Source organism: Cupressus sempervirens, chromosome 1 (genome assembly GCF_028749045.1).
Source record: "Cupressus sempervirens isolate cs-2001-9-10 chromosome 1, ASM2874904v1, whole genome shotgun sequence".
NCBI lineage: Eukaryota > Viridiplantae > Streptophyta > Pinopsida > Cupressales > Cupressaceae > Cupressus > Cupressus sempervirens.
Window position 1 is genome coordinate 131,303,483 of NC_143118.1, and position 26,480 is coordinate 131,329,962.

Genomic DNA, 26,480 nt, shown 5'->3' on the forward strand with positions numbered 1-26,480 from the left:
TTCCAAACCTTTGCTCAAGTTGAGCTCTTCTGCGCGTATAAAATCTGTGTATCTCAGCTCTTGGATGCATAGATTTGTATTCAGTCCACCAACTAGTGACTACCTAGATGCTAATATGAATTATCAAAACTTTTGATCTAGTATCCAGATGCCAAAATGAATTATCAAAACTTTCTAGCCAGCACCCAGATGTCAAAATGAATTATCAAAACTTTTTATCCAATTCCTAGATGTCAAAATGAATTATCAAAACTTTTTAGCCAGTACCTAGATGTTGAAATGAATTATCAAAACTTTTTATCCAATACCCAGATGCCAAAATGAATTATCAAGACTTTTGCTGAAATTTGTTGTGACAATTTCTCACAAACCCTACAGGATGGCAGGATGTAAGCTCTGATACCTATGAAAGATCCCTAATGGATCTCTTCTGTTGATCTGCTGTAAATTTATATTTTTAAATTTGTTTTCCCTATTTATTAAATTTTTTTTGCAGAGTTAGACAGAAGTTGCAGAAGGGTTTGATTGTTTTGTATTTTTGATGATTTTCAATAAGTAATAACATAAGTACAATAACATGAACCAGTTCTAAAAATGTATTCCAAATATATTTAAAACAAAGTCGCTTCAAGCAGATTTTCCTGAATATACACCCTTAAGTAACCAGATGAAGATTTATAATCATATCCAAATGAATACAACCAAGGACAAAGCTAACCTGAAGGTGTGAATGAGAATTATGAGCCCAAAAAGAAGTTACGGCCAGATTCCAGCTCTTCAAGTGCTGCACGTGGGAAAGAATATGGCTTCTAGGTGCCACCGTACAGCTGCAAAGTGCTCACACGTGGATAAAATGTCCAAACTCCAGTCAAAACTCTGACTCAATACTGCGTTCCCCTGAAGAAACAATGCACAATCTCCAAGATGCTTCTGACTGCTAAGAATCCAAACCACTGTTTTGGGGGCTACGTCCCAAACAGGCAAAGCAAATGGGTTTGGCGTCCCAAATGCTGAAAGCTCAATCAGAGCCCAAAACCTAAATCCAAAATGTAATATCTCAATAATGCCTTCAAACTTTGTCTTTATCTCTTTATAACCCACCAAACTTAGCTCAAACCCTAAAAGTGTCTCCATGTGGCGTTGGGTTATGAAATAATATATTTCTCATTTTTAAAGCTCAGTTATCGGGTACTGCTGTTTGGGCTTGGGTCCTGGTACTGGTACAATTTTGGTACTGGTTCTTTCGGGGTACTTCATGGGTTCTCTTTGGGTTCTTCATAGAAGGACACACAACAAACGTGGGCACCCAGGAAGTACCTTAAGGTAGTAGGTTAGTTTATGTATGTATTTCTGATTTGTTCATCAGCATGCTCTTTGCATCAGTTTTAGATAGTGTCTTGCAACAACTTGCTAATATTATTCAAATTAAAATTGGTCTATGTAATGCCCTTAGTTTATGACAGTAGCGAACAACAACCTACTTTGATTCATTTGATGGTCACGGATTGATTTTTTTTTATTTGAAATTTGAGTATATTACTGTTGATAGATTTGTATAACCCAACAAATAGTTATGTTTGTTGATCATGTTTGAATTGATGTCAATTTGTAATGGATGTAATTTGAAACCATATTAGTAATACAATTATTTATTTATAATTTTATTGGCCAATACAGATTTATGAGCATCAATCTTCTTTTTGTATTTGTAACTTTGATGTTGAAAATAAATACATACATATATGGACAAACCCAAATCCGCAAGGAGGGAAAAAATTGTTGTACCCACGTACTCGAACCACGTATCCGTACCCGAACGAGAGCCCGAATTGGCAACTTAGTTTTAAAGTGAAGTATCTAGAAAATGACCTTTTTCCCAATAGAAAGAAATCCGTTCACCGAAATGCTCTGAGTCAAAAGAGAAATATTTTGAAAAGTTCAAGACCTTTCCAACGAGCTGTTACACCAAGGGATATTCACCCAAATTAGGCCAAAAAACCCCTTATTACTCCAAAATGGCTATAACTTAGCTTTATTTAAATTATTAAAATGCTAACTTAGGAGAATATTTAAATATATTAAAATATTTCCAAAATAGCGAACTAATAGCCAAAACACCTCTACAAGGTGAAACTGATCTCATCACCTCTTGTGACTAATGCTGGATAATCTGAAATAATTGACAGTCTCATCCCTCAAAAATAGGGATACTCCTAAAAAATAGGAATGTCTCTAAATCTCCCAAAACCGAAACCATAGAATGATCTCGTAGGGACTCAAAAATGTAATCCATCTCCACCTCCTAAAATGTAGGAAACTCCTCCTACAATTAAGGAATTGCTCTCAACTGCTCTCCTACTACTTGAAACTCCAGATCCGAACACTATGTACCCTGACTTAGTCCCTAAACACCATTGCCAGCCTACAAGACTCTAATGATAGGCCAACTCTATCATCTTTGATGTCCCCTCTAGAAAGGGGACATGACAAAGATCTTGGTAGAGGGCATTCATTATGAATGTCGAGCTCTCTATAAGGGAACTCAGAGACTAGAGGGCATTCGTAATTGAATGTCGGGATTCCAAATTGGATTCCAGAGAGGGATTTATAGAGAATCCCTTAGAGACAATATTTATTGTAGTGGTTGAACATATGTATATGTCAGAGATAAGAGACTTGGTAGAGGTGGGATCTCTACCAAGTAGTGTTACTAGAGATCCCAAAGAGGCCTAAAGGGGAAGCTCTTTCTATGATGATTACCTAATCAAGACATAGTTCTCACTAGAGGGTTAGGTGATTGGAGAAAGGATCCCTCCTGAAGGATTAGGATGGGTAGCTTGGGTAGTATTTAGATTAGTATTTATTTAAATTCAACATTGATAATATGTTTGACATACAATTTATGGTATTGTACTAACAAATGGTTGCAGGTTACAGCATTCGAACTTACAGCGGAAAGTGGGGACATCACATTTGGCCTCGTGGACGCTAAAATTATTTTCTTCTTCTTCTTCTTCCCACTATATTGTCTCTATGATCTAATGGATGGGAATCTTGAAAAGAATCTTAATGTGTCATATTTTACATATACAGAGGTATAGCAAAGTTAACAAATAATATGTATATCGGCTGTAAGGTTGAATATTTTATGTCAGATGCAAGTTTAATGATTAACATACACTTCATTACAATATACATCATACCACTGGCATGGACAATTAGAAGAAGTGCAATTTAATATTTACATGTTTTCTATAACTGTATTTTTATCAGATTGCTTAGTAATCCAATGCTGTCTTCCTTGCTTATTTTCTGCTGATGATTATTTATATCTGCTGAGTTTGCAGTTTGTATTTAGACTGTTGCTGATTGATTTTACTCTCTTGTTTGATCTGATGTTTTTCTTGTCTTCATCTTCACCCCCACTTCATAATAACTTACAAAGGTGCTTTTATATCTCCATATTAAGTGAGGAAACACATTGCTTCATTAGGGATGTGTTGCTTTCCCAAGGGGGCTGAAGTGTCCCCTTTCAGGAGTGGTCCTATGAGTGAACTATGTCCTCTTTTTCGCTACCTAGTCATGGTTTATTGCTGACTTTTGTCTTTGTTGTCCTTATTACATACCGATCATTCCATTAACTATATTCATGTCTTTCTTGAGTAAGTTAGCTCTGTGTTTGTCTTGCTGAATGATATCTATTTCATGATCGCAATGGTTGCTTGTTTAGCCTTATTGAATTTGTAGATATATTGATCATTGTTGTTGACTATACACCATTTATAATGGAAGACTTGGTCATTTATATTGGTTTACGATGTATAGATTTCTTAGAGAATCGTATTCCTTTCCCATATCCGTTGGTTGTAGTCATAATCACAAATAGTCTTTACTTGATAAAATAAGGTGGTGTGGCAGTCTTCTTGCGTATGTCTGTAATAAGTTTATGTAGAAGTGTAATGTCCCTGGCTAGATTTAGGTCTATTTTAACCCAAATTTAATAGTTATGTCCTAAGTTATATGGATAAAGATATAATGATTCAGTCTAAGACATTCAGAGTAAAGATAATTATTCATTCATCTTATTGTATTAAGTTATCTGTATATATTATTAATAGCCATACTGGCCTTATTATTATTTCAACTCAATGAAGGAAGGATTAGGCATGAAACCAAGGTGCCTAGAGACCAATTACAGTAGGCTCCCTCAAAGTTTACAGATCCAAGCCCTTATCCTATCTTAGGACTATGCCTGCAAGATGTTCAAGGTGGCTGATCTCTACCTTATCTCGGGAATAATACTTGATTGGATTTGGACAAGCCCCTCCTTGGAAACCTACTCAGGAAAAAACAAGAACAAGACTGAATATGGTTTTGTACGTATCTTAGAGTACTCATTTATATTCCTTATTCATCTCCTTGTGACAAAGAGTCTCCAATATATTTTAAATAATCTTTGTTTCTTAATCTTCCTTCCTAGATATATAATGTGGACTGATACTTCCCTTATAAAATAAATATCTTGTTCATTCGCTTATGAATTATAACATAAGTCCATATGATATATATGACCATATGATAACTCCTTATTCTTAATAACTCAGATATCTATGCGGGTCTGGATGGTTTGGTTGCTGAAATAGAGGCAATTGGAGGTAGTATGCTTCCAGAAGCCCTAAGGAAGGCCATCTGGAAGCCATCCACAGGATCTCAGATGCAAATGTAACCCTGATGCTGGCTTCCTATTGACCTGAGGCCTATGGATGGCTTCCACGAGGCTTTCAAAGACATTTGGGAGCTTCCACGAACGTCAACCCCATAAAACATTAAAAATAGCACTTTCTCTAAAAAATTATAAAAGACGTGTTATGATTTTTTTAGCTTATGTTTTGCTCCCAGACCCTAAAATGACCCTAAAAGAGGCCATTTAGGCATTCACCACTCATTTTCTTTGCAATTACTCTATCTTCTCATTCGGTCTCCATTTTGGCATAATGAAGGCAAGTTGATTATTGTCAAAGAGGATTGATCAGAGGGCAAGAGATTGCTTCCTTAAAGGAGTTTTAAGCATCTAAGGTAAGCATTTGATCCCGTTCTTGAATATTTTGATGAATCTTTTTAAGTTTGTGAAGAAATTTATCAAGTTTTTTTCATTTAAAAAAAGAAAAGAAATAAAGAAACAAGGTTAGCTATCTATTTTAGTAGTTTTTATAATTGCTATCTACTTGTAAGCTTGATGTTCATAGTTGTTTTCCTAATTTAATTTTTTCAAATTTCTTATTATAGCAAGACATTAGATTGTATTGTGCAAGAGTGGTGTAATATCCCCTCTAACTATGAAGTCTAATACCAAACCATAAATGACATCCCAAATTATAATTGATCCAATAAATAATAGATGGAATAACTAATTGATAAATATACACATCATATATACTAATTGAATTATCAAAACATATGTAATCAAAGATAAAATACATCAATCAAAGATTAGCTTAATATAAATAAATAAATAAATTTTTATTAAAAATAATAAATCCCTAACTAACTAATATTCTATACATTACTAATTATCCCTAAAAACTAATGTGGGGGTCCATATACATGTATATAACTTTGACTTGATCATTGGGGTTTTAACCCATGATACCCCAACTTTAATGAAGGCACTGAAAGGACATTCCCTTTGGGCCACGTCACTTGACTGACTCATATTAATAAGCAAGAAGAATGAATGCAAGGGGGCATAGAAAAACAAATTGGAAACAAAGCCATTTAATAAGAAAGGAGCGATAAGGAGAAAACAAGTTTGAAAATATTAAATACTTACTGATTGTAGACGTGGGATTGGGAGGAGAGAATGCCCCTGCAGCAAATACAATGGTACAAGTTCACGGTAATATGATGAGGGAATAATGTTGATAGATGCCAGGATATTCTATGTGGGTCCATATGGCAATTGCACATCAGTCTTATAAAGAAATCGTACTGTTTGTCCCAATCTCAAGTAAGTCGCTGCTCATTAGCCAATTCACATAAAACATGGTGATGTAACTATAGGGTACGTCAGCCAATACATGTATAAGGGAGCCTCTCTAATGTCATCACCTATATTATATATTTTGGTTGAATAAACACCAAAACATATAATCGAAGTAATATAAGACCAATGCTTAATATGATATCAACAATTACCATCATTTCAAATATTATTATAAATGATTATTAAAATAGAATCAACATATTTTTATAACTGAATAGTGATATTATAAGAATAAGACTTAATCTTCTGAATATCAAAATATGTTTATCTCCAATATTCCCATTATTCAATTTGTGATAAAAAGTATATAATGTTACCAAGGAGGGGCTTGTATAAATCCAATCTAGTGGACCTTATCCCAATAGAGGGTAGGGGTCAGAGTCTCGTTATTGAAGCGGGCTTGGACTTGTAAACTTTGAGGGAGTTTATAGATGGTGTATAGGCAACTTGGATAACATTTGTATCATTAGATCATAAATCTAAATAATAAACATCATTTGATAACTGAAATGACTATTACAACTTATTTAAAGACAAATGTCATAATGGACCCGATATGGGGACATTACAAATGGCCTCCATTAGTAGTCAAAGTTCAGTGGGAGGGCAAGGAGTCGACAATTTCAAAATTGATATAGGATCTCCTTTATGTAGACTACCTCAAGAATATTAGGGGTTGCAGGAAGTGGCTCATATTATTGGAAGTGTAATTATTGTGAAAGTAATGAAGGAATACCTTTCAATGGGTTATTTCTAGGGCAAACTTCATTTTTATGGGCCTCGTCAACAAAAGATTTGCAATGTGCAAAGGCAAAAGTGGGCATGGGATGACTAGTCCAAAAATAGCTTCATTTCTAAAAGAACAGGAAGTTGCTGATGCATTAGTTAAAAGATAAAAAAAAAGTTATTATCAACCTCCATCTGCCAAAAATAAGATGCAAGCACCCATTGAACCAATTGCATTCTCCCAACATCCATTCTTACAAGTACTTGTACCAAGAGAGGAAGAGGAAGAAGTGGAAATTACAACCCACAAAAGAGGTTAATTGCACAGCACATTTAAAATGGAGGCAAAAGGCAGTTCTGATGAAGCCATTGCATGTTGCCTCTATGCTAATGGTCTTCCTTTTAACTTGGAGAGATCACCATATTGGATGGAAATGGTGACAAGCATCATAGAAGCACTAGCTAATTACACAAGTCTTGGGTATGAAAATATGCGTATCACTCTATTGCAAAAGGAGAGGACACAGAGAGAAAGAACTTCAACCGATCAATTTTTTTTGAAAAAGTTTGGGTGGAACTATTGTGTCTCATGGTTGGAAAGATACAAAAACCGACCATTGATTAATGTGATTTTAGTGTCTCCAAAGGGGCAATGTTTTTAAAGGCGGTTGATTGTGAAGGGAGGTGAAGGATTCCCAATTCATTTCTAAAATTATCATTGAGGCCATCAAGATGGTAGGTAGTGAGAATATGGTACAAGTGGTTACATACAATGCATAAAATTGCAGGGGTTAGGTGCTTTGATTCAGGGGTCGGTATGACCATATTTTTTTGACTCCTTGCACTGTACGCTCCCTTAACTTGATCATTGAATAGATTGACGCTCAAATAGATTGGGTGAAGCAAATATACCAAGAGGAGGAGGAGATACAAATGATTGTGATGAACTACCACATGTTACAATCCATTTCTAGATCATACTTCAAATTTGAGTTGTTGAAGGTAAATTGTAGTTACTAAATTTCATGGGTTTATTTAATTTGAATAAATTTTATGTTTATATTCAATTATCAAATTGTATATAACTTTGTCTTTGTTTAATACTTATTGACATATTGTTAAGTGCTTAGGTTGCTGAGACCTATTTTGTATCTCATTCTATTGTTATGAGACAGCTTGTCAAGGTGCAAGATGCATTGAGCCAAATGGTCATTTCCACTCATTGGGGCATATGGAAAGGCTTCAAATTCAGAAAGAGCCCAAAAGGTCAAGGCTTTAGTCTTGGATGACAGTTGGTGGGCTTGTGTTGCATTTATATTGGACTTCATCGAGCCCATCATGACCATGCTTCGCTTTTTTGATACAGATGCACCTTGCTTGGGGGATGTGTATGATGGCATGGACACCATGGTTGAGAAAGACAAAATTGTCCATGCAAAAACACGAGAATGACCCCGCAACACGTGAAGCCTTATGCAAGAAGGTGGAAGCAATCATCCATCATTGTTGGGAGAAGATGGTTACCCCATTGCACCTCCTTGCATATGCCTTATCTTCAAGGTACTGTAGCGAGGAAGTACTTGCTTTGCCAGATAGACTTGCACCACACGAATGAAGAGGTTGCTGATGAGTGCAATAAAGCTTTTACAAGACTCTTCCAAGATGAAGAAATTCATGAAAAAGTGAGGCTAGACTTTGGGCTATTTGCTTTGGGACTCGGGAATTCTCCATATACAATAAAGGACCAAAATAAAATGGGAGCTATCGCATGGTGGTACATGTATGGTCAACCTTTCAAGAATCTACAACCTCTAGCAATCAAGATCCTATCACAAGTAATTTTTTTGTTTGTTTTGTTTTATGTTTACCACTTGTATTCTAGAACTTAGTGTGTAACAATCTTTCATTTGCTTTTCATTTGTAAGTTTTGTGAGCGCTATCTAGGTTGCTAGTTCTTTTACTGCTGAAAGGAATTGGAGTACGTACTCCTATAACCATTCAGTGAAGTGCAATCGGTTGAGCTTCAAGAGAGCCAAGGACTTGGTCTACATCCACACCACACCAACTTGCGTTTTTTGTCATGTAAGAATGATCAATGCAAGGAAGGGGCAAACAGGCTTTGGGATGTAGCCCCTAAATGTGCGGATTTAGATGCAACACTTCATGATCTCACTATACTCATAGATGATGATGATGATGATACAATGACACATAGTGCTTGTAGCACAAGTGGAGTCATTTTTGGTTCAAATGATCTTGAAGTTGCAGCAGTTGGAGGAGATGATGAGAATGTAGATTTTCTTGTGAATTCTTATGATTCAGAATCTGATTAATATAATTGAATCTTCAATCATGAACTAAGTTTTGATTTTGTTGGAATCTTGAACATGAGCAATTGGTTATAACTTATTGTCTATTGAACTTATTTCTAAATTTCAGTTTGAATATTTGTGTCTATGAAGTTTATTGTTTTATGTTGAACTATCACATATGAAATATCTTGAATCTTGATCAATGGTGAAGTATCATACTTTCAAATGATTTATTTTTGTATATTTCTTGCATTTCTTTGCATATATACACACACACACATTTCCTCCTGCATCCACATCCAAAAAAAAAAAATTCCCTCATTCTGCATCCGAATATCACATCCGTTTCTGAAGCTGCTTTTGAACCGGCAACTTAGCTTAATAGCATATATATACATAGCCTCCTATAATTTAGTATCTAATTCAGATACCTCAAGCTTTTTTTAGTTACTTACTATTATCCTATGCTTACTACGTAGTCAATGACTTGTTCAGAGTTTCCATTATTTTTTTTTGTAGGCATTAATGAGTTTATTAAAAAATAAATAAGATAGTAACATAAATGAGGGAATGAACTATAGTCAGATCACCAGCTCCCCGACCCTGCCCCATTAAAGCATCACTATTACACTAATCCAACCCAGGCAATACGCTCCAGACATAAATAAATTCCTTTGCTTCCAGCTTCCAATCAAATGAACCTACATATTAGAAGCTTAATCACCATACCCGTCAATGCAAACTATCATCCAACATTTGTCAAGGGGATGGAAATAGACAGATTCACTGAGGATCATATAGAGAAATCCTGCACACTCAAAGGGAACAGCAAGAGCAGCCACACCTAGAAGGTACACAAGCTACCAAATCAAAAACTCTCCCATGGCAAGCACATATTGCTGCCCACAGATTCTGACACCTGGGACCAACACCAAAAATGCCCGAGCAGCAACATCGTGCACAGGATAGAGGCACCACCAACCTACCAAACTAGCATTCATCCACTAATTAGGAAAAATCTCCTGCTGTCCATCCCAAATGAGTTTTTTCTCAGAGCACATAACCAGATTTCTACCATTGACACTTGGAGAGCAATTAAGTTCTGAAGTCTTCAAATTCTAAGTCCAAAACCTCCTTGAATGTTAAGGCCCATTTTGACATTCTGTCAGCCTCTGTATTACCCTCACGAAAAACATGGCCGATCTGATAGTTCTCGCAAGAATCAAGTGATTCCAGTATGGCATTGATATATGGTTGGAGATGCCAAGCCTTTCATATATAATATTCTGTAAATTAGTGACAATACGTAAGTCACAACATGCTTACAAACAATAGTAATATTATACTATTTTTGCTTCTGACCTTTGTCTCATGATCAGTTTAAAAAATATTTATTCTCTCCCTGTGACTGGGTAGGAGACATTTTTATTAGTCAAAACTGTGGCTATCTTCCCATTCTGCCTATTCGATGATTTTCCTATGTATATGTGATGGAGGGTTGTCTTATTAGACACGTCTCTTGATAACATGCAACGGCAGCCTTTAATAACTTAGAGTTACTTCTAAATTGTTATCATTTGTTTCTTTACCATTGAGTCAGACCATTCAATTCCTCATCATAATGGGTAACTTGGCTACGGTGATGAATGCCCCTCAAATTTGCCATGGTTGATATAGGATTATATGTAAACTGATTTGTAAATAGAACAATCTATAGCTGGAAGTCTTTGTCATTACCTATGCCAGAATTCATCTTCAATATTTGTGTATTTATTAAAAATGTTATTATCTATTTATTTTATGCTTTAACTATCATCATTATTTAATTATGATTAAATATAACTGTTATTTATTATTTGATATTTTAATATTATTATTATCTATTTATTAAAGTATATTTCATAAATAGGATGACTTAATTAAGGTTGAAAATGGAGGGACATGACAAGGAGATATGTGTCAACTCTGGTCTGATTATCACAAATGATGGATCACTCGAGATTGGTTTGTATCGTTTGTTGGGTGGAAATTTCGCAAGTCCTTGTTACTGCAACTTATAGATTGAGGGATATTTTGCAACCGACAATTTGTTGAATCAATTGCAAAACATTGGTTCCAGCCACAACATGTGAGACAAAATCTCTTCTACTTCTCAGGAAAGGCTCCCTGTTATGAACCATAATTAATATAGATATATTTTAAAAAATTCAATATATATATATATATATTGTTTCCAATATAAATATATATTTGATTCCTTATCTAAATATATTATCAATAATATTGATGAAGGGTGCTCCCCTTAATGCCACGACACACAACAGAAACACAAATTGAGAAAACAAAATATGGGCTTCTAATTATCGCTGCAAATGCGGAATTACATAATTACAATATGCAAACACACATGGGCGCCTTCCTTACAATAGTCTGCAAGACAGAGCTACAACTATCACCCAAAACTGCCTTAAAAAACCTATGGGCCTTCCTTATATAGGCACTTTTACTGGCGGAAAAGGTTCTAGACACTAAGCCCTAACCCTTGAGGCTGACCAACATCATATTATATCATTTCATTACACTTTATTACATTAGATCGACTCAAGACAATTTACAAATTACATTTTTATATGGGTCCATTTTTGAGGACCATAACTATAACTAGCAAACTATTGACCTGACAGGCTCTTATAACCCTATTTTGGAATCCTTGGTTAGCGATCTACGGCGGCTGATTGCCCAAGCATTTATCAGCCGAGGTTTCACCTCATTTTGGAGCCATTTAGGCTTTTATCGCTGGACCAGAGATTTGGATAGCCAAATTTTATATCGAAAATCTGCAATAATTGCACTAATACATATGATATGACAATAAAACTCATTTGGCAGGCTGATTTATCAAGATGAACCTCCACATATGAGGTTGGAACAATTTGAGCACATTATACCAACTCACTAAAATTAGCAAGCTCCCTCAAATAGCAACTCTACATAGGAATAACCCATATTGAAAACCCAAAATTGGAAAACTTGAAATAGAAATATTCCTGAGTGATGCAAGTTTGCCCTTACATGCAGGATGCTCCTGCATCAAATATCAATCATGTTGTCCTGCATTTTGTCACCACAAAATGAAGGTAACAATACGAAACTTTCATAACTTAGTTTCACATTTGTCTAAGTTTGTTTGTTATTTAATTGGATAATATTGATCAATCAATCAACTCCAATTGATATATTGAATCCTTTTACTGCAGGTTTCGTCAAGTCTTTTTAGTTTTACTGTTTGTTGAGGCTATACTTGATTTTTGAAGCCTTCAACATCCCTTTTTGCGTTTTTGAGTGTTTGTTAGCGTTTGGTCTTTTGGTTTTGCTCAAATCATTACTTACGATTTTCCCTTTGATTCGGTCTATCTTGGGGCTTAATCGAAGTTGGCAATCAAAAGATATGACCATTTTAGTGCCCAAAAAGTGGACTCTTTAGGTGCAACTGCATGAATTAAAATATCATGTTATATTTTAAAGTTGGCATTCACTTTTTGATAAATATAACATAAATTCACTTTATGTTATGTTTTTAAGTTACTTTATCATTTTAATTTTTCACTTAAAGTAACGATAGAGCACTTTATGTTATATTTTGAAGTTGAGTTACTTTTTAATTTTTCACTAAGTGATTATATTAATTATATAGTTGACTTAATTTTTGTGTTTAATTTAAAACATCTTAGTAAATATTTCTTTTTGAATGACATTTGCACATTATATATTAATATATAGTGAAAATATTATTTATGACCCAATTAAGTAATATTTCTTAAAAAAATAAATTAACATGTGCTTAATTCATCACTTAAGTTGTACATAGAATGTCTTTAAACCCATGTACATGAAAATATGGAATTGCCTCTATAGAGCACGATTTTGAGCTAAAAGGCAATTTTAAAACACATAAAACATGTAGATACATATGCAAAGACTCTCCAAGAGTGAGACTTGCAGATTCATGTGTTTTTAAAACATGCAATGACCCCTAGAGAGTGTGATTTTGTACTGAAGGCATTTTTAAAAACACTTAGACATGTAAATACACACATTTTAAAATATGCAATGGGCCTTCTAGAGTGAGACTTGCATATTTCAGTGTTTTTAAAATATGCAATCACCGTCCAAGATTGCGTTTTGCACTAAAAGGGTTATCATATCAAGTTTTTAAAATATGCATTGCTCCTCCTAGAATGAGTTTTGCATGTTAAGGGCAAACACATGTTTTAAAAATATGTAATGAGGCTTGGAAAGTGCATTTTTGCACTACTTGCATTGTTTTGCAATTTTAAAACGTGCAAATGCACTCCAAGAGTGCGATTTGCATTTTTCACTAATGGATTTTATATGTAAAGTGTCTTGGAGAATCTGATTTTGCATTTATAACTCATGTAATCACCCTTTAAGACCCTATTTTTGCACTCCAAAGTCAAAAACGTCCAAGCACATGGCATGTATTACATTTTTTGTTAAAATATGTAATGAGGTATGGAGAGTGCAATTTGCACTTTGAGTCATCATATTAATACATTTTAAACATGTAAATCCATCCATATACCTCGATTTGACATTTCAACACATGCATATGCATTTGGAGACCATGATTTTGCATCTTAAAGCTAAAAATGACTTAAATACATGCATTTTTAGGGAACATTTTTTTCTAAAAATGCCTAGAAAATTGGGTTTTTCATTCACTTTCTTTTGCATTTTGGAGTCACATTTTTGCATTTGAATCCATGTATTGGCATTTAGCCAATATATATGCCGTTTTTGGCCACATTTTTGCAAAAACAACCCAGATTTTTGCTTGAAAATGGTATGTTTTTGTTAAAAACACTTAAAAATGACATTTCCAGCCCATACGTTTGGATCAATAGGGTTTTTTTTGAGTTTTAATGCTTGTTATTGCCTTTCGAGATCATATTTTTGCATTCTCATGACATAAATGACTCATGCAATGGCTTTCTAAGACCACGTTTTTGATAAAAACAGGTTTTACTTGGAGATTTTTTTCCAAAAACAACGCATGCATTGGTGATCTTTGACCACAGTTTTTAGGATTCTTATGCAAAACGACCATTCATTGCACATTAATGATCATTACTTGCAAGTTTGAAGAAGTCAATAATATTGTTTGAGAATCCAGATTTGGAGGAGAATTGGTCTTCAAAATCTATAAATTTTCCTATTTATGCTCTTTGATGTCCAAGTAAGTGGACATTTTCAATCTTGTTCGTTATTTTATGCTTATCTTGCTATTTTGATGCATATTTTAGCTTGATGTTGCACACTTGTTCATGCCATGAAAAGTGCATTTTGCGTTTAAATATGATGAAAACTTTCATTTTTACACTTTTGGATTTTCCCCAAACTCCAAATTCGGATTTGCTCATGAAAGCAACTTGCTTGGTGACATGTTCGAGTCTAAGACCAAAGGTATGTGTTTTCTTTGTGCTTATTTTTGTTGTTTGTTTGTTTGCTTTTTCGTTTTTCTTCTTGTTGAAGAAAGTTCTTTCCCAAGAACTTAAGATTTGTTCCCTCCATTCCATCTCTTCACCCTTTCCATGCAAGTGCATCTTTTCATTCCACCTCCATCATTACATGCCATAGCACATTGCATCTCATTCTTCACATGCGATTCCATGTAATCTCACCCTCCATCTGCATTTACATGCAATCTCATCCTTTGTTCCCATTTATATGCATTTCATCTTCCAAACCCAATCACATGTCACATCTACATGTAATTCACTTTACATTTAATGACATCTCGAGAACCCATTTTTGTCTAAAGGTCACTCTTTTAAAGTCAAAAGTTATCGTTTGCACGCATTCCCATGCGCCTAGCCTTCATTCCTCAAGGCATCTTTATAAGAACTCGTCATTTTCCCATTAGCATTTACATGCCATCCATCTTGCTAAGTCCCATTTTAGCCCTTCACATGTACTTTCCATATCACATCCAATTCATTGCATATATGAGTATCTAATCAATACTTCAAATATTCTTTTCCTCAGAGATCCATTTTCCCAATATTCTCATGGAGTTAGAATCTATATCTTCTAATGATGGATTCAATCCCATTGAAACTTTTATGTTGCAGCAAGTCAAGATATGCCAAAATTTCTATACAGAATGAAGACATCTAGTAAAGAGGGCGTGCTTTGAATCAAAGAAGTGGTAATTCATTTGGTCTCCATTTTCCCAATGGTTGTTTGAGAACCTGAGTTCGTGTTGGAATGCACCAAGCACTTAGCTTGAAAAAAAGAAGAAGAGAAAGTTAAAGGTGTTGGTGGAAAGTTGTTCCGAGTTTTACATCTAGACACCATCGAGAAGGTCTTCAAAGTGTCAGAGACTCCAGTTTGTGCTGATCTACAAAGGAGAATTCACGACAACTTGAACAAAAAAAAGCTTGATCACATCAAGTTTTCAAATGACAATGGACAGTTCATCAAAGAGAGTCAAAGGCTATCAAGAGACGCAACACCATGATTGTCAAGGTGAATGCAGTGGCACAAATACATGAACTCTTGATCCTGTTATCATTTGGGATTGCATCATCAATTACAAGGCCCTTCAAAACAATCCCTAGGATTGTTTCAATTCTCTTCTATCTTCTTCCTTGTTTAGTTTCCAAATTTGCAGATGAAGAGCATATATTACATGAAATTGTGTAATTACATGTAATACGATTTACATGTGTAACGACATGCAATCCAGTAATTTCTCTTGTTAGTTAGATCGAATCAAAGTTGATTGAGTTGGTCCCACTTTTTCCTCCTTTTTCTCAATTGCTTTGCCTATATAAGGAGTGCCCCCCTCATTGTAAAAAGCATCTTTTGTTGTATGCAAGAAAGCTCTGCCACTGCCAAATTTGTGCAAGCATAACTATGATTGTGTAGTACGGATTTGGGAGAAAAGTGAATAAAAGAAGCAATTGGATTCAAAGCTTTGACTAAAAGAAATTGTGATAGAGCAAATTAGAAGCTTTGACTGTGATTTGTGCCTATTCTCTTGGATTCATGTTATTATTGTGTGTTTAATAATAGAGCGTAGTGAGTTAAGAAGCAATCGGAGCTGAAGCTTTGACTGGGAGCGGTTGTGGTAATACATACACTAGAAGCTTTGATTGGGAGCTGTTGTGGTAATACATAGACTAGAATCTTTGATTGTAGCTTGTGTTACCTTCTTAAATTCACAAAAAATAGTTAGAATTTTCCTACTTCTATAAGTCTTTGCGCCCCAATGGTAGATGTTTTTCTTATAGAATAGATATCATCTACTTCTTGAAGTCTTTGCGCCCCAATGGTAGTGATTTTTATTATAAATTCGACAAACAAAATTTAGAGCCAAACCGGTACACTTTCAATCAGCCTTTGAGTTGGTGTTGGTTTATTGGTATCACCGTTTCTAGCGACTAGATAGAAGTGTAGTTAGAGATTTCATCTTGCCCATTACTTGCTCCGCAAGTAAGTGGATTTCATTATTTTACCATAATATGATATCAGAGCTATTTTTTTCGAAAAATAATAATTTCATTATTGAAATTTGTTGAGTTATTTTTTGAAATAGGTTTTGAAAATCTTTAATTTCTTCATGAAATATTAGAATCAAGATTTTCAATAACCTTTGACTAGGTTTGTTCGAAAATCTGTTTGCTGCGATATTTTATAAAATCTGTCTTAGGTTTTTATATATATATATATATTTTCTCTAGGCGACTTTTCTCCTACGACTTGTGCATCATCTGCCTTTCCCCTACTCGTGCGACCAACTTCCTTTGAAAGACGATAGGGATTTTGGTGTTTTTTGGCCTACATTTGACCTTTGTTTTGCAAGCTTTTTTTTTAGCAAGTATTTGAGCTTTCATGATTGCCTTTGGTTAGTGCACTTTCAGCTAGGGTTTCAACCTTTCAGATCAAGCTGAAATTTTATTTCAATTGCAGATTCAAACTGGCTTTTCTAGATCTCAACTACGTCGGTCTCCGTTTTTTCTGGGTGCATTGTTTTTTGTGCATCAACTTTGAGCCAACGGTTTCAGAATCTAATTTGAGATTCTTTCCAAGTTTTTCTTGCTTTCTTTTGGGTGTCCTTTCATTTTTTTTGGGTTCTTCTGTTAATCTGCCTCAAAGTTTGTGCCTTTTCAGATATTTATGATTTTTGCATAAAAAACGTGTCATGGCATCTGCCACCAATCTTCTCTTGGAAGGTGATCAACGATTTAAAGGAAAGAACTACAACACTTGGAAGCAGAGAATGATGACGATCTTTGAGTACCATTACCTTGTGGCGCTTGTTTTGGGTATTGGGACTTGTCCTACCACAACCAATGCCACCACAAACCAATATTGTAGAGCATGCCAAACTCACTGACCAACTCGAGTTTGCCTTTTACGCTTTTGAGGATTTTTGTGCAATTTTTTTTGTTTTGAAGTTAGATTGACCATTAAGGGAGGGTAAGAGTTAAATCTCTCTATTTTTGTTTCTTTCTCTTCGTAGATTTACTTCTATTTCTAATGGTCACTCTTCTAGTATGTTTCCATACTCTCTCTATTCAGTTTGAAAACTTTCTTTTTCTTTCTTCAGATGATTTCTGTTTCTCTCTCTTTGTTCGTTCTACAAACATTCTTATGTATGCTTGTATATATAGATCATTTATGATCTTTGTTTAATAACACATTCATTATTTTACCATTATACATTATTGATATTAATCATTAATATTAACCTATGATTTAATATTGATTAATATAATTACTCAAATCAATAATTTTAAAATTATTATATTAACAGTAGTTTTCTTAATAAATAAATTACTAAATTAATATTCTTAATAATATTATATTGACCAAATTAATAATCAACAAAGATTAGAAATTAATAATAATATAAGTCTTAGTAACAATATGTCGTCATCAGTTACATTGGCCACCCTTGCTGAAAAAACACAGCCTTCTGGCAAAGGACATAAATACAACTCATTTTAGAACATGGTTATAAGTAGAGTCTCTTGTCATTGCTCAAAGGCATTCAATCATGGCATGGAATATTAAGTATTTAAAAGAAGTAGATGAAAAGTGATTTGAAATCCTGTATAATACTTGTCCTCCACTTGCTAAATCCTTGGAGACTGATTGTAGATTATATTCAAGGATTCCAAGTCAAATACTAGTTCCATATAAATGGATGACTCAGTTTCAGCATGAAATAAATAATAATAATAATAATGAGCAGTAGTTAATTTACAAGTCAATGATAAGATAATATGGAGAACAATTAGAAGTCATGAATCATTATAAGAAGCAAATGACTATGAATGGTCAATATATGTGAACGCACATGCAAAATACTTAGTGGCAAGATGGTACGATTTGCTTAGAGAAAATTAAATTTAGTTTAGTTTGTTTTTTAATAGAGATGACTCTTTGGAAAAGATTCTACAGTCCTTATCAAGAGGGATGCTGAATATATAAATGATATATAAGAATTTTTTGAGGAAGCATGGAAGATATACGCTGGTACTGATCAGACAATCATGAAAGAAGTAAATATATTCTGAAGGATTGAATGCACCTATATCTGAAATGTATAGTCACTTATATGAATGTTGGAATGATCACATATCTAGGTGATATTAGAAATAAAGAGCTAGGATATTGATATACATGAATATATATAGGAGTAAACACACACACACACACACACACACACACACACACACATATAAAATAGAATGTATGATGATAATGATGGAATCAGAATTATATATATTAGTATATATAATTTATTTGTGTTAATATGAATGAAATCAGAATTATGTGTGTGTGTGTGTGTGTGTAACATACGTTAATAAAAATGAAACTTGAACTAATATTTGTAATACATAAAATAATATATACTCAGCTAATTCTTTAATCATTCACTAATACATCTAAGTGGATAGGGAGTTTGTGAAGGAGAGAGTAATCTGGTCCCAGTGAGGTGAAGAATCACAAAACGTGTTTTGTTCACGAGAGGAGCCTCTTGGAGATTGTTCCTAGCAAAGTATAATAATTCTACTATCCACATTAGGGTGAGTGATTAGGAGAGGATTAAGGTATTGAGGCTTAAGTATGTATTGTTGTTGATGACATATGACAATTATGAGGAAACTAACATGCCCTTAACTTGAAACATTGCAAATTACATTTTGTATGTACTATTCAAACACTAAAGGGGAATTTTAGAGAAAATCAAGAAATGGTTGGAAAGGGATAATTGCAAGGGGTATCAGATCATGATCTCGCTATCCAGTAAGGTAAGAGATTAAATAGTGAATAAAAACCAACTATGGATGCTTTGTGTATACTTTTTGTCTTCCTGCATCAACTTGTATACATTGTGTATGCTTTGTGTCTTCTTGCATCAATGTGTATACTTTGTGTATACTTCGTGCCTTCATGCATTAGTGTGTATACTTTGTATATTTATATGTTTTCAAGTGTATACACTCTCCTAGCTTTGTGTCCTCATGCATTAGTGTGGATGATTTGTGCATACTTTGTGTCTTCACATATTCATGCATTTTTTTTCAATTTTACACTCTATTATGATTCTCTTCAGTCTATTTCTCTTAGAGATATGATGATTCAAAATAATATTGCCTAACTTGTCATAAATCTCACATATTTTGGTTAAATGAAAATGCTTGCAATGGCATCAAATGACTATACTCCAGTGTAACCCGGGTGCGCGCACCCGGGTCAAAAACCTGAAGCACCCGGTGTGCGCACGCACCCAAGTACCCCTACTGGCCGAAAATGCACAACCGCACCTCGGTCGCATTGGTCGAGCACTCGGGTGGTTCGCGGGTGCATCACGAGTGCTTGGGTGTGAGGGTGCTCCCAGGGTGCTTGCGTGGTGCTTCCAGGGTGCGGCCGGCTGAATGGCCCAAATAGTTTTTAAAAAAATATTTTTTTCTTTTCTTTTTTAATTTGTTTTTTATGCATGCTTGGAGAGCAATTGGGATGATTCCATTCTCATTATTGACATTTTGCCATTTCGTTGATTGTACTCACTTTGATATGGCTACGATACATTATTTCATTTCATTGTTTCATGCTACTCAGCTCATTGTCATCATGAGCATCTTTATGATATATCATATATGATATTCATATTTTAACAATGAATTTTGAATCTTGCATCTTGAACTAAGTTAATTTGTTAAATGGTCATTGGTAATGGTTATGAAGTTTCAAGTTTCAAGTTTGAACTTATGGTTTGTGAATCACATTTCAATTTTCTCTATTCAACTATATTTGGTATGTTATATAATATATTGAAGTATCATTTCATAATTAGCATTTTTAGACATATATTATATATTATGCAACCACCTCCCCTTCCTTCCCCCCCCCCCCCCCCCCAACTTTCACACCCCCGCCGCCTCACCCCCACTGTCCTCCCACCATCCCCAAATTGAGGCCATTTTTTTACTGTACCCGAAACTCGTCCCAACGTTCCCTTGCACCGCCACACCCCCGCACCAGGGTAATGCTACATCTTTATAAAGCTGCTCTGAAGGTAAAAATAATATTTTAAAAGTCAGCCAAGTGTTGTACTAAAAGTGCAAGTGCAACTGAAATGAAGGTGTCCTATCATTCTCCAAGAAACTGTATGATGCCAGAAAATATACCCATTCATCATGAAACCTTATTTCTGAATAATGATTTTATATTCCTAAGGCACACTTATTTCTGAAGATTAATATTATTTTTTACTATTCTGCACTTGTTTCTCCAGCAATCTTATTAATTTTTCGGAAATCAATGAAGCCTTTTTAGACATATTAAAATATTCCTAAAATTACCTTGATACTGCAACTTTGACATGTTCTGAAACCACAATGTGAAATGCCTGAATGACATCTTCAACTAGAAATGGGTTTTTGTTCATATCCCCAAAATCCAAGGGTTTCCATCCTGAATTTGCACATGTAAACAAGCTCTCCCAAAACTTAAATAAAAATATTTTATAAATGATTTTTCTGGTCCAAGCCTTGCCTTTTATAATTTATTCTTGGCAACTACTTAATTGAAATAATAAATTTTAATCATATATTAATTAATTTTTCTATATTTTACTAAAACAAATATCACTTAATTTGGATATTATTAATTAAATATTAATTTCCATAAATACTTTAAGAAAAAATAACACATGAATAAATAATGTTTAAACCATTGAATTTTTCATAGCCACCAAAGTGGGACAAGAAATTTCTTCTTACCTGATTGACCTTATTGGTTTGTCCAGAAATATAAGAAGTGGATTTTTCCAATGTCAGTTAAGTGTTATTGTAAAGTCTATCGGTTGATTACCAATTCAAACGATATTTTTATTCCTTCTAAGTTATTGACATGCTCAGTCTTTATCAGTAGTCTCCTTTGGTGTTGTCTTGAAGGCTAATAATGATCCTTTGCATAGTTGGAAAACTCGGACTCGACAACAACTCACCAAGCCTCCTAAAGGTTTATTTGGGAAAAAATTGACCATTTAAAAAAAAAACTTGGGAAAACTCTGGAACCTAAAAAAACTGCTAAAATTTAATTCAAAATACGTTTTTTTGCAAATTTCAATGAGAAGATGCATCTAATGAGTTAATTAAAGAGAACACAAAAGAAACAAGCAGAGTTTAGATATATATAAAATTATAAATGCATAGTGGGTACAAAATTGCATTTTCATGCGGAATGCTGATGGCAGGAACCATAATAGTAAATAGTTTGTGTCAAACTAAAAGTAAATACATCATTACAATCACATCTTCTTCCCAGCTCTACTAGCATACTGTAATTCTCTATTTTACATAATAAATATAGGCTTTTAACCTTTTGTTTTTAACAAAATATAATAATTTGTTTAAAAAAAAAAGAGTTTTTCTGAAAAAACTCACTGTTATTTTGCAAAAACTCGGCGATTTTTTCTCTAGCTGAGTCACGATTAAATTTAGGAAAAACTCGCCGGTCCCAAAAACTCGGTGATCAGTAGAAACCGATTTTTCGGTGATTATGCCAACTATGATCCTTTGTATTGTTGTCTTTGCGTGGTATGCCATCAACAAGTAGAATGAGAAGGATGAGAAGGCCTTTTTATAATAATGTTAACCATCTTATATTGGTTGTCAGAATATTGCTAGGCCATAAGATACTGAAATTTTCATTATGTTGTTGAAAGAGTATTTTGCATTGTTATGTAAAGAATATCTACCCCAAGACTTCGCTGGTATGGGCTTTTCTATCAATCTAGTGCGCTCTGCAATCCTAGTCAGACCCGAGGATATTGGAACTGTATTTTTAAGGATATTGACATTAATAAATTTCATTAGCGGGGAAAAATTATTAAGCCTCCTACAAGAGCCTGCTATTGCCATTGCATTGTTCTCATTGCATATCCAGTAATGTTATCATCTTCTGTGATGTATTTTTGGGTATACGATGAATTCTCTGGTGTCTCCAAGCTTCTTTGCCAAACAGAAGAAAGAAAGAAATAAAGTATATAAATGTCCAGACATGACCAAATAGGTCAATGTGGCAGTAATAGTATAACTAGCTTAGAGTAGCATTCAATGTCTCCAAAGAATATATAAGGAAATAAAAGCAGCACAACAACAATCTGGCAAATATTAGATTAGTGGAAAACTGGGCAATATGTTCATCTTCATTCTCTTCATTAGACTTAAACTCTTGCATACCAGTTTTGCAGTGCAAATCTTTTTTCTGGGTGCACATAATATGCAGAGTTTGTTGACCATTAAATACTTGACGTTTAAAAAAGTTCAATATTTAAGCTTTTTAAATTGACTCTTAAATATTGTGGCTATTAGCAGGTGCTCCACTGGCCATAAGTTCTGATTGTCAAGCATGGCTGCCTCCTGCTCCAAAAGTGGAAAAACCTCGATCTATCTATAACGCAGCCACCTTAGCATACTTGGGAGATTGTATATATGAGGTGCAGATCTGTCTTTTTATTGTTTTATCACTATTTTTGTTTCTCTTGATCATAATTTAGTAACATGATACTGGATGAATGTGTTTCTGAATTTTATCTGGACTGAAATCAAATTTATAAGAGCATGAACAGAGAAAACAATATCTTCTGCACTTGAACTTACAAGCAGACTAGTATGTCTTCACAAATCTTGTGAATGCTTTGTTGGTTTGATATATCACAGGTTGGTTCGTGTGTGGTCAGTCAAATTCCCATTTGTTTTATGTACACTTGAAAATAGTGCAACTATATTTTAATATAAGATCGTATATGTAAGAGTTAGAAGGTCAATACAAATTTGGCCTTTGTGAGCATGTGCTTTTTGTTGATTCCGTGTTCTAGTTTAGCTTTTGTTTGAGGTATTGAAATCAAATTTATAAGAACAGGGACAGAGAAAAAAATATCTTCTGCACTTGAACTTACAAGCAGACTAGTATGTCTTCACAAAAAGTTATCTTCTGTACTTGAACTTACAAGTAGACTAGTATGTCTTCACATATTGTGCGAATGCTTTTTTGGTTTTGATATAACTGGTTAGTCAGTTCGTGGTTGTTGAATTCCCATTTGTTTTATGTAAACTTGATAATAGTGCGAATATATTTCAGTATGGGCCCGTTTGGTTGCTGGAATATGATTTGGGAATTGGCATTCAGAAATCTTGATTTGGGATTTTGGAACTTGAAATTATTAAGATAATATCTTATGCTTTCTATAATAGTCAACTACTTGTCTATAGTCCGTCTTTCAGTCTAGATAGGAATGTTTCCTATCCTGTCTCTTTTTTCTTCAGTCCAGATAGGAATGTTTCCTATCCTGTCTCTGGTTTTGTTTCTAATTCCGTCTTCAGTCTATGTTGTTTCTTTTAGAAACAACGTCCTTGTAATTCTTTATAAGGAACACATTTGTTTCTCTGTTAATGAATGAATCATTTGGAAATCCGTTAATCTGCCAACTCTTCTTGAATCTTGTAACATGATATCAGAGCCTAGTTCTTGAACTTTTTGAAAAATTTATAATTTCATTCGAAATTATTTGCTCAAATTTTTTATCAAGAAATTTGAATATTTTTCAAGCTTTTTTCAGCTAGGGCCATTTTTTTTCGAAACCTTAATTTTTGGGGTTGAAAAAATATTTTGTTTGGAAATTCTTGGTGGGTTTTTCGAGAGCTCAACTGGGTTGTCGTCCGTTTTTTCTGGGTGCTTCGATTTTTGAGCCATCGGATCCAGAAAATGACAACAAATTCCTTTTGGGTTTTTCAAGCTCTCTTCTGGGTCTTCCGTATTTTTGCCTCGAAGAACGCGCCTTCACAGATTTTTATAGTTTTCATTGAAAAACATGCCATGGCATCTCTGACAAATATTCTGCTTGAACATAATTCCAAATTCAATGGTCGCAATTATGGAACCTGGAAGCAACGCATCATCGCAATCTTCGAATATTGAAACACCGATCAACTTGTTCTGGGTGTTAGGTAGCGTCCAACTTCTCTGGGTCCTGATCAAGGCGAAGCTGCATTTTTCGCCTTCTGAATCTGTTTCTGTTTTTTATGGGTTTGTTGATTTTCTCCTCAAAAATCATTTCAAGTTGTTTGTAATACGCAAGGTTGTGTGAGATTCTGGGTTTGTTGATTTTCTCCTCAAAAATCATTTCATGTTGTCTGTAATACGCAAGGTTGCGTGAGATTCTGGGTTTTACCGTTTTTTCCACAAAAACGAAGTTTTGTAATTGCAACTTATTTTGAGTCATAGCACTCTTCTGGCAAAGCTTCTTGGTTTCAGCATTTTGTAGATCCAGGGAGGGTCTTAGTTATCACAGAATGTTCCAACATCCGTACGTTGACCATTAAGGGAGGGTATTAAGATAATATCTTATACTTTCTATAATAGTCAACTATTTGTTTATAGTCCGTCTTTCAGTCTAGATAGGAATGTTTCCTATCCTGTCTCTTTTTTCTTCAGTCCAAATAGGAATGTTTCCTATACTGTCTCTAGTTTTGTTTCTAATTCCGTCTTCAGTCTACGTTGTTTCTTTTAGAAACAACGTCCTTGTAATTCTTTATAAGGAACACATTTGTTCCTCTGTTAATGAATGAATCATCCGAAAATCTGTTAATCTGCCAACTCTTCTTGAATCTTGTAACAGAAATCCAGATTACTGTTTTGAGGATTTGATTTGGGACCTTTTGGTTCACTAAGAATTCATTAGGAGAATACACATTTCCGCCGTTTGGTTGCACATTTTTGGAATTGGAATACCAACTAGAATAAGCAATTTTTAGCGGTCGTGGTGGAAACAAATCGTAAAGATTGAAGATAACATTTTTGGTCCTTCTCATGAAAGATTGAAGATTTAGTTTTTTTTCCGAATATTCATTGACCTTGACTTGACCGCTTTTAAAACTTAAAAGTATCCCACCCAAAGATGAATGTCTGCATTTCTATCTTTCCCTACATCCCAATCCCAAATGCAAGAATAAAAATTATAATAGATTGCAAACATTAATACTTAAAAAAACTTACATAATCTAATCCAAAAATAAAATTACACATTTATTTTTATATCAAAATATTTTATCTAGTGATAGAAAGCATTTAGAACTTATTCAAAACACAATTTTGTGAATGTCATGAATGATGAAGGACTGACTAGTCTTGACATAGCATCTGCAGCAACTCAGCACAACCATAAATGTGCTGCCATTGTAGAAAAGCTCTGCTCGAGATGCATTGTACAACCTAATGCAACTTCACAGAACCAATCTCGTGCAGTTACATTACTGCTGGAAGAATCTTAACAGACCCAATCCATTGCAGTTCCAATGCCATTAGCATAATCTCTTCTTGTGAATCCCAAGCACTCCTCTGCTTCAAGGTGGATTTCAATGACCTCGATAATATTTACAGTGGTTGGGCGAATGGAATAGATTGTTGCTCAAATAAAATGGTGAGCAAAAGCGGCAACGGATATTAGCAGACCAAAATAGGTCTATGGTGGACATCAAATAAAAGTTTCTTTCATTAATTTAGAATGCTTGTTTTTGCAAAATTGGAATTAAAATAGGTATTTGAGTAATACCAACTATTTGGAAGGAAGACCAAATCCTCGGATTGGGGGATAAATGAGTATATGGGATTCTATTTTTCTCAAATTCTAATTCTCGTTTTGTCGACCCAAACAGTGGATTACAATGTTTTTTAGAATTGTGAATTCTAATTCCTGGTGATATCCACGATCCAAATGGGCCCTAGAAGACTGCATATCTACGATTCAAAAGGTGAATACAAATTTATGCCTTGAGAGCATGTGATTTTTGTTGATT

The 26,480-nt window shown here is 34.3% G+C and overlaps 1 protein-coding gene across 6 annotated transcripts in view; it reads left to right on the forward strand.

Moving 5' to 3' along the window:
- Window positions 1–26,480, forward strand: part of LOC149576515 (uncharacterized) — a 122,522-nt gene that overhangs the window by 9,830 nt on the left and 86,212 nt on the right. For 4 of the 6 annotated variants that reach the window (XM_089817577.1, XM_089817589.1, XM_089817572.1 and 1 more), the window contains exon 2: window positions 22,998–23,122. In XM_089817577.1, the coding sequence (XP_089673703.1) occupies window positions 22,998–23,122 (125 nt within the window). The remainder of the gene's footprint in view (window positions 1–22,997; window positions 23,123–26,480) is intronic. The other 2 variants (XM_089817588.1, XM_089817585.1) reach the window with 1 other exon arrangement.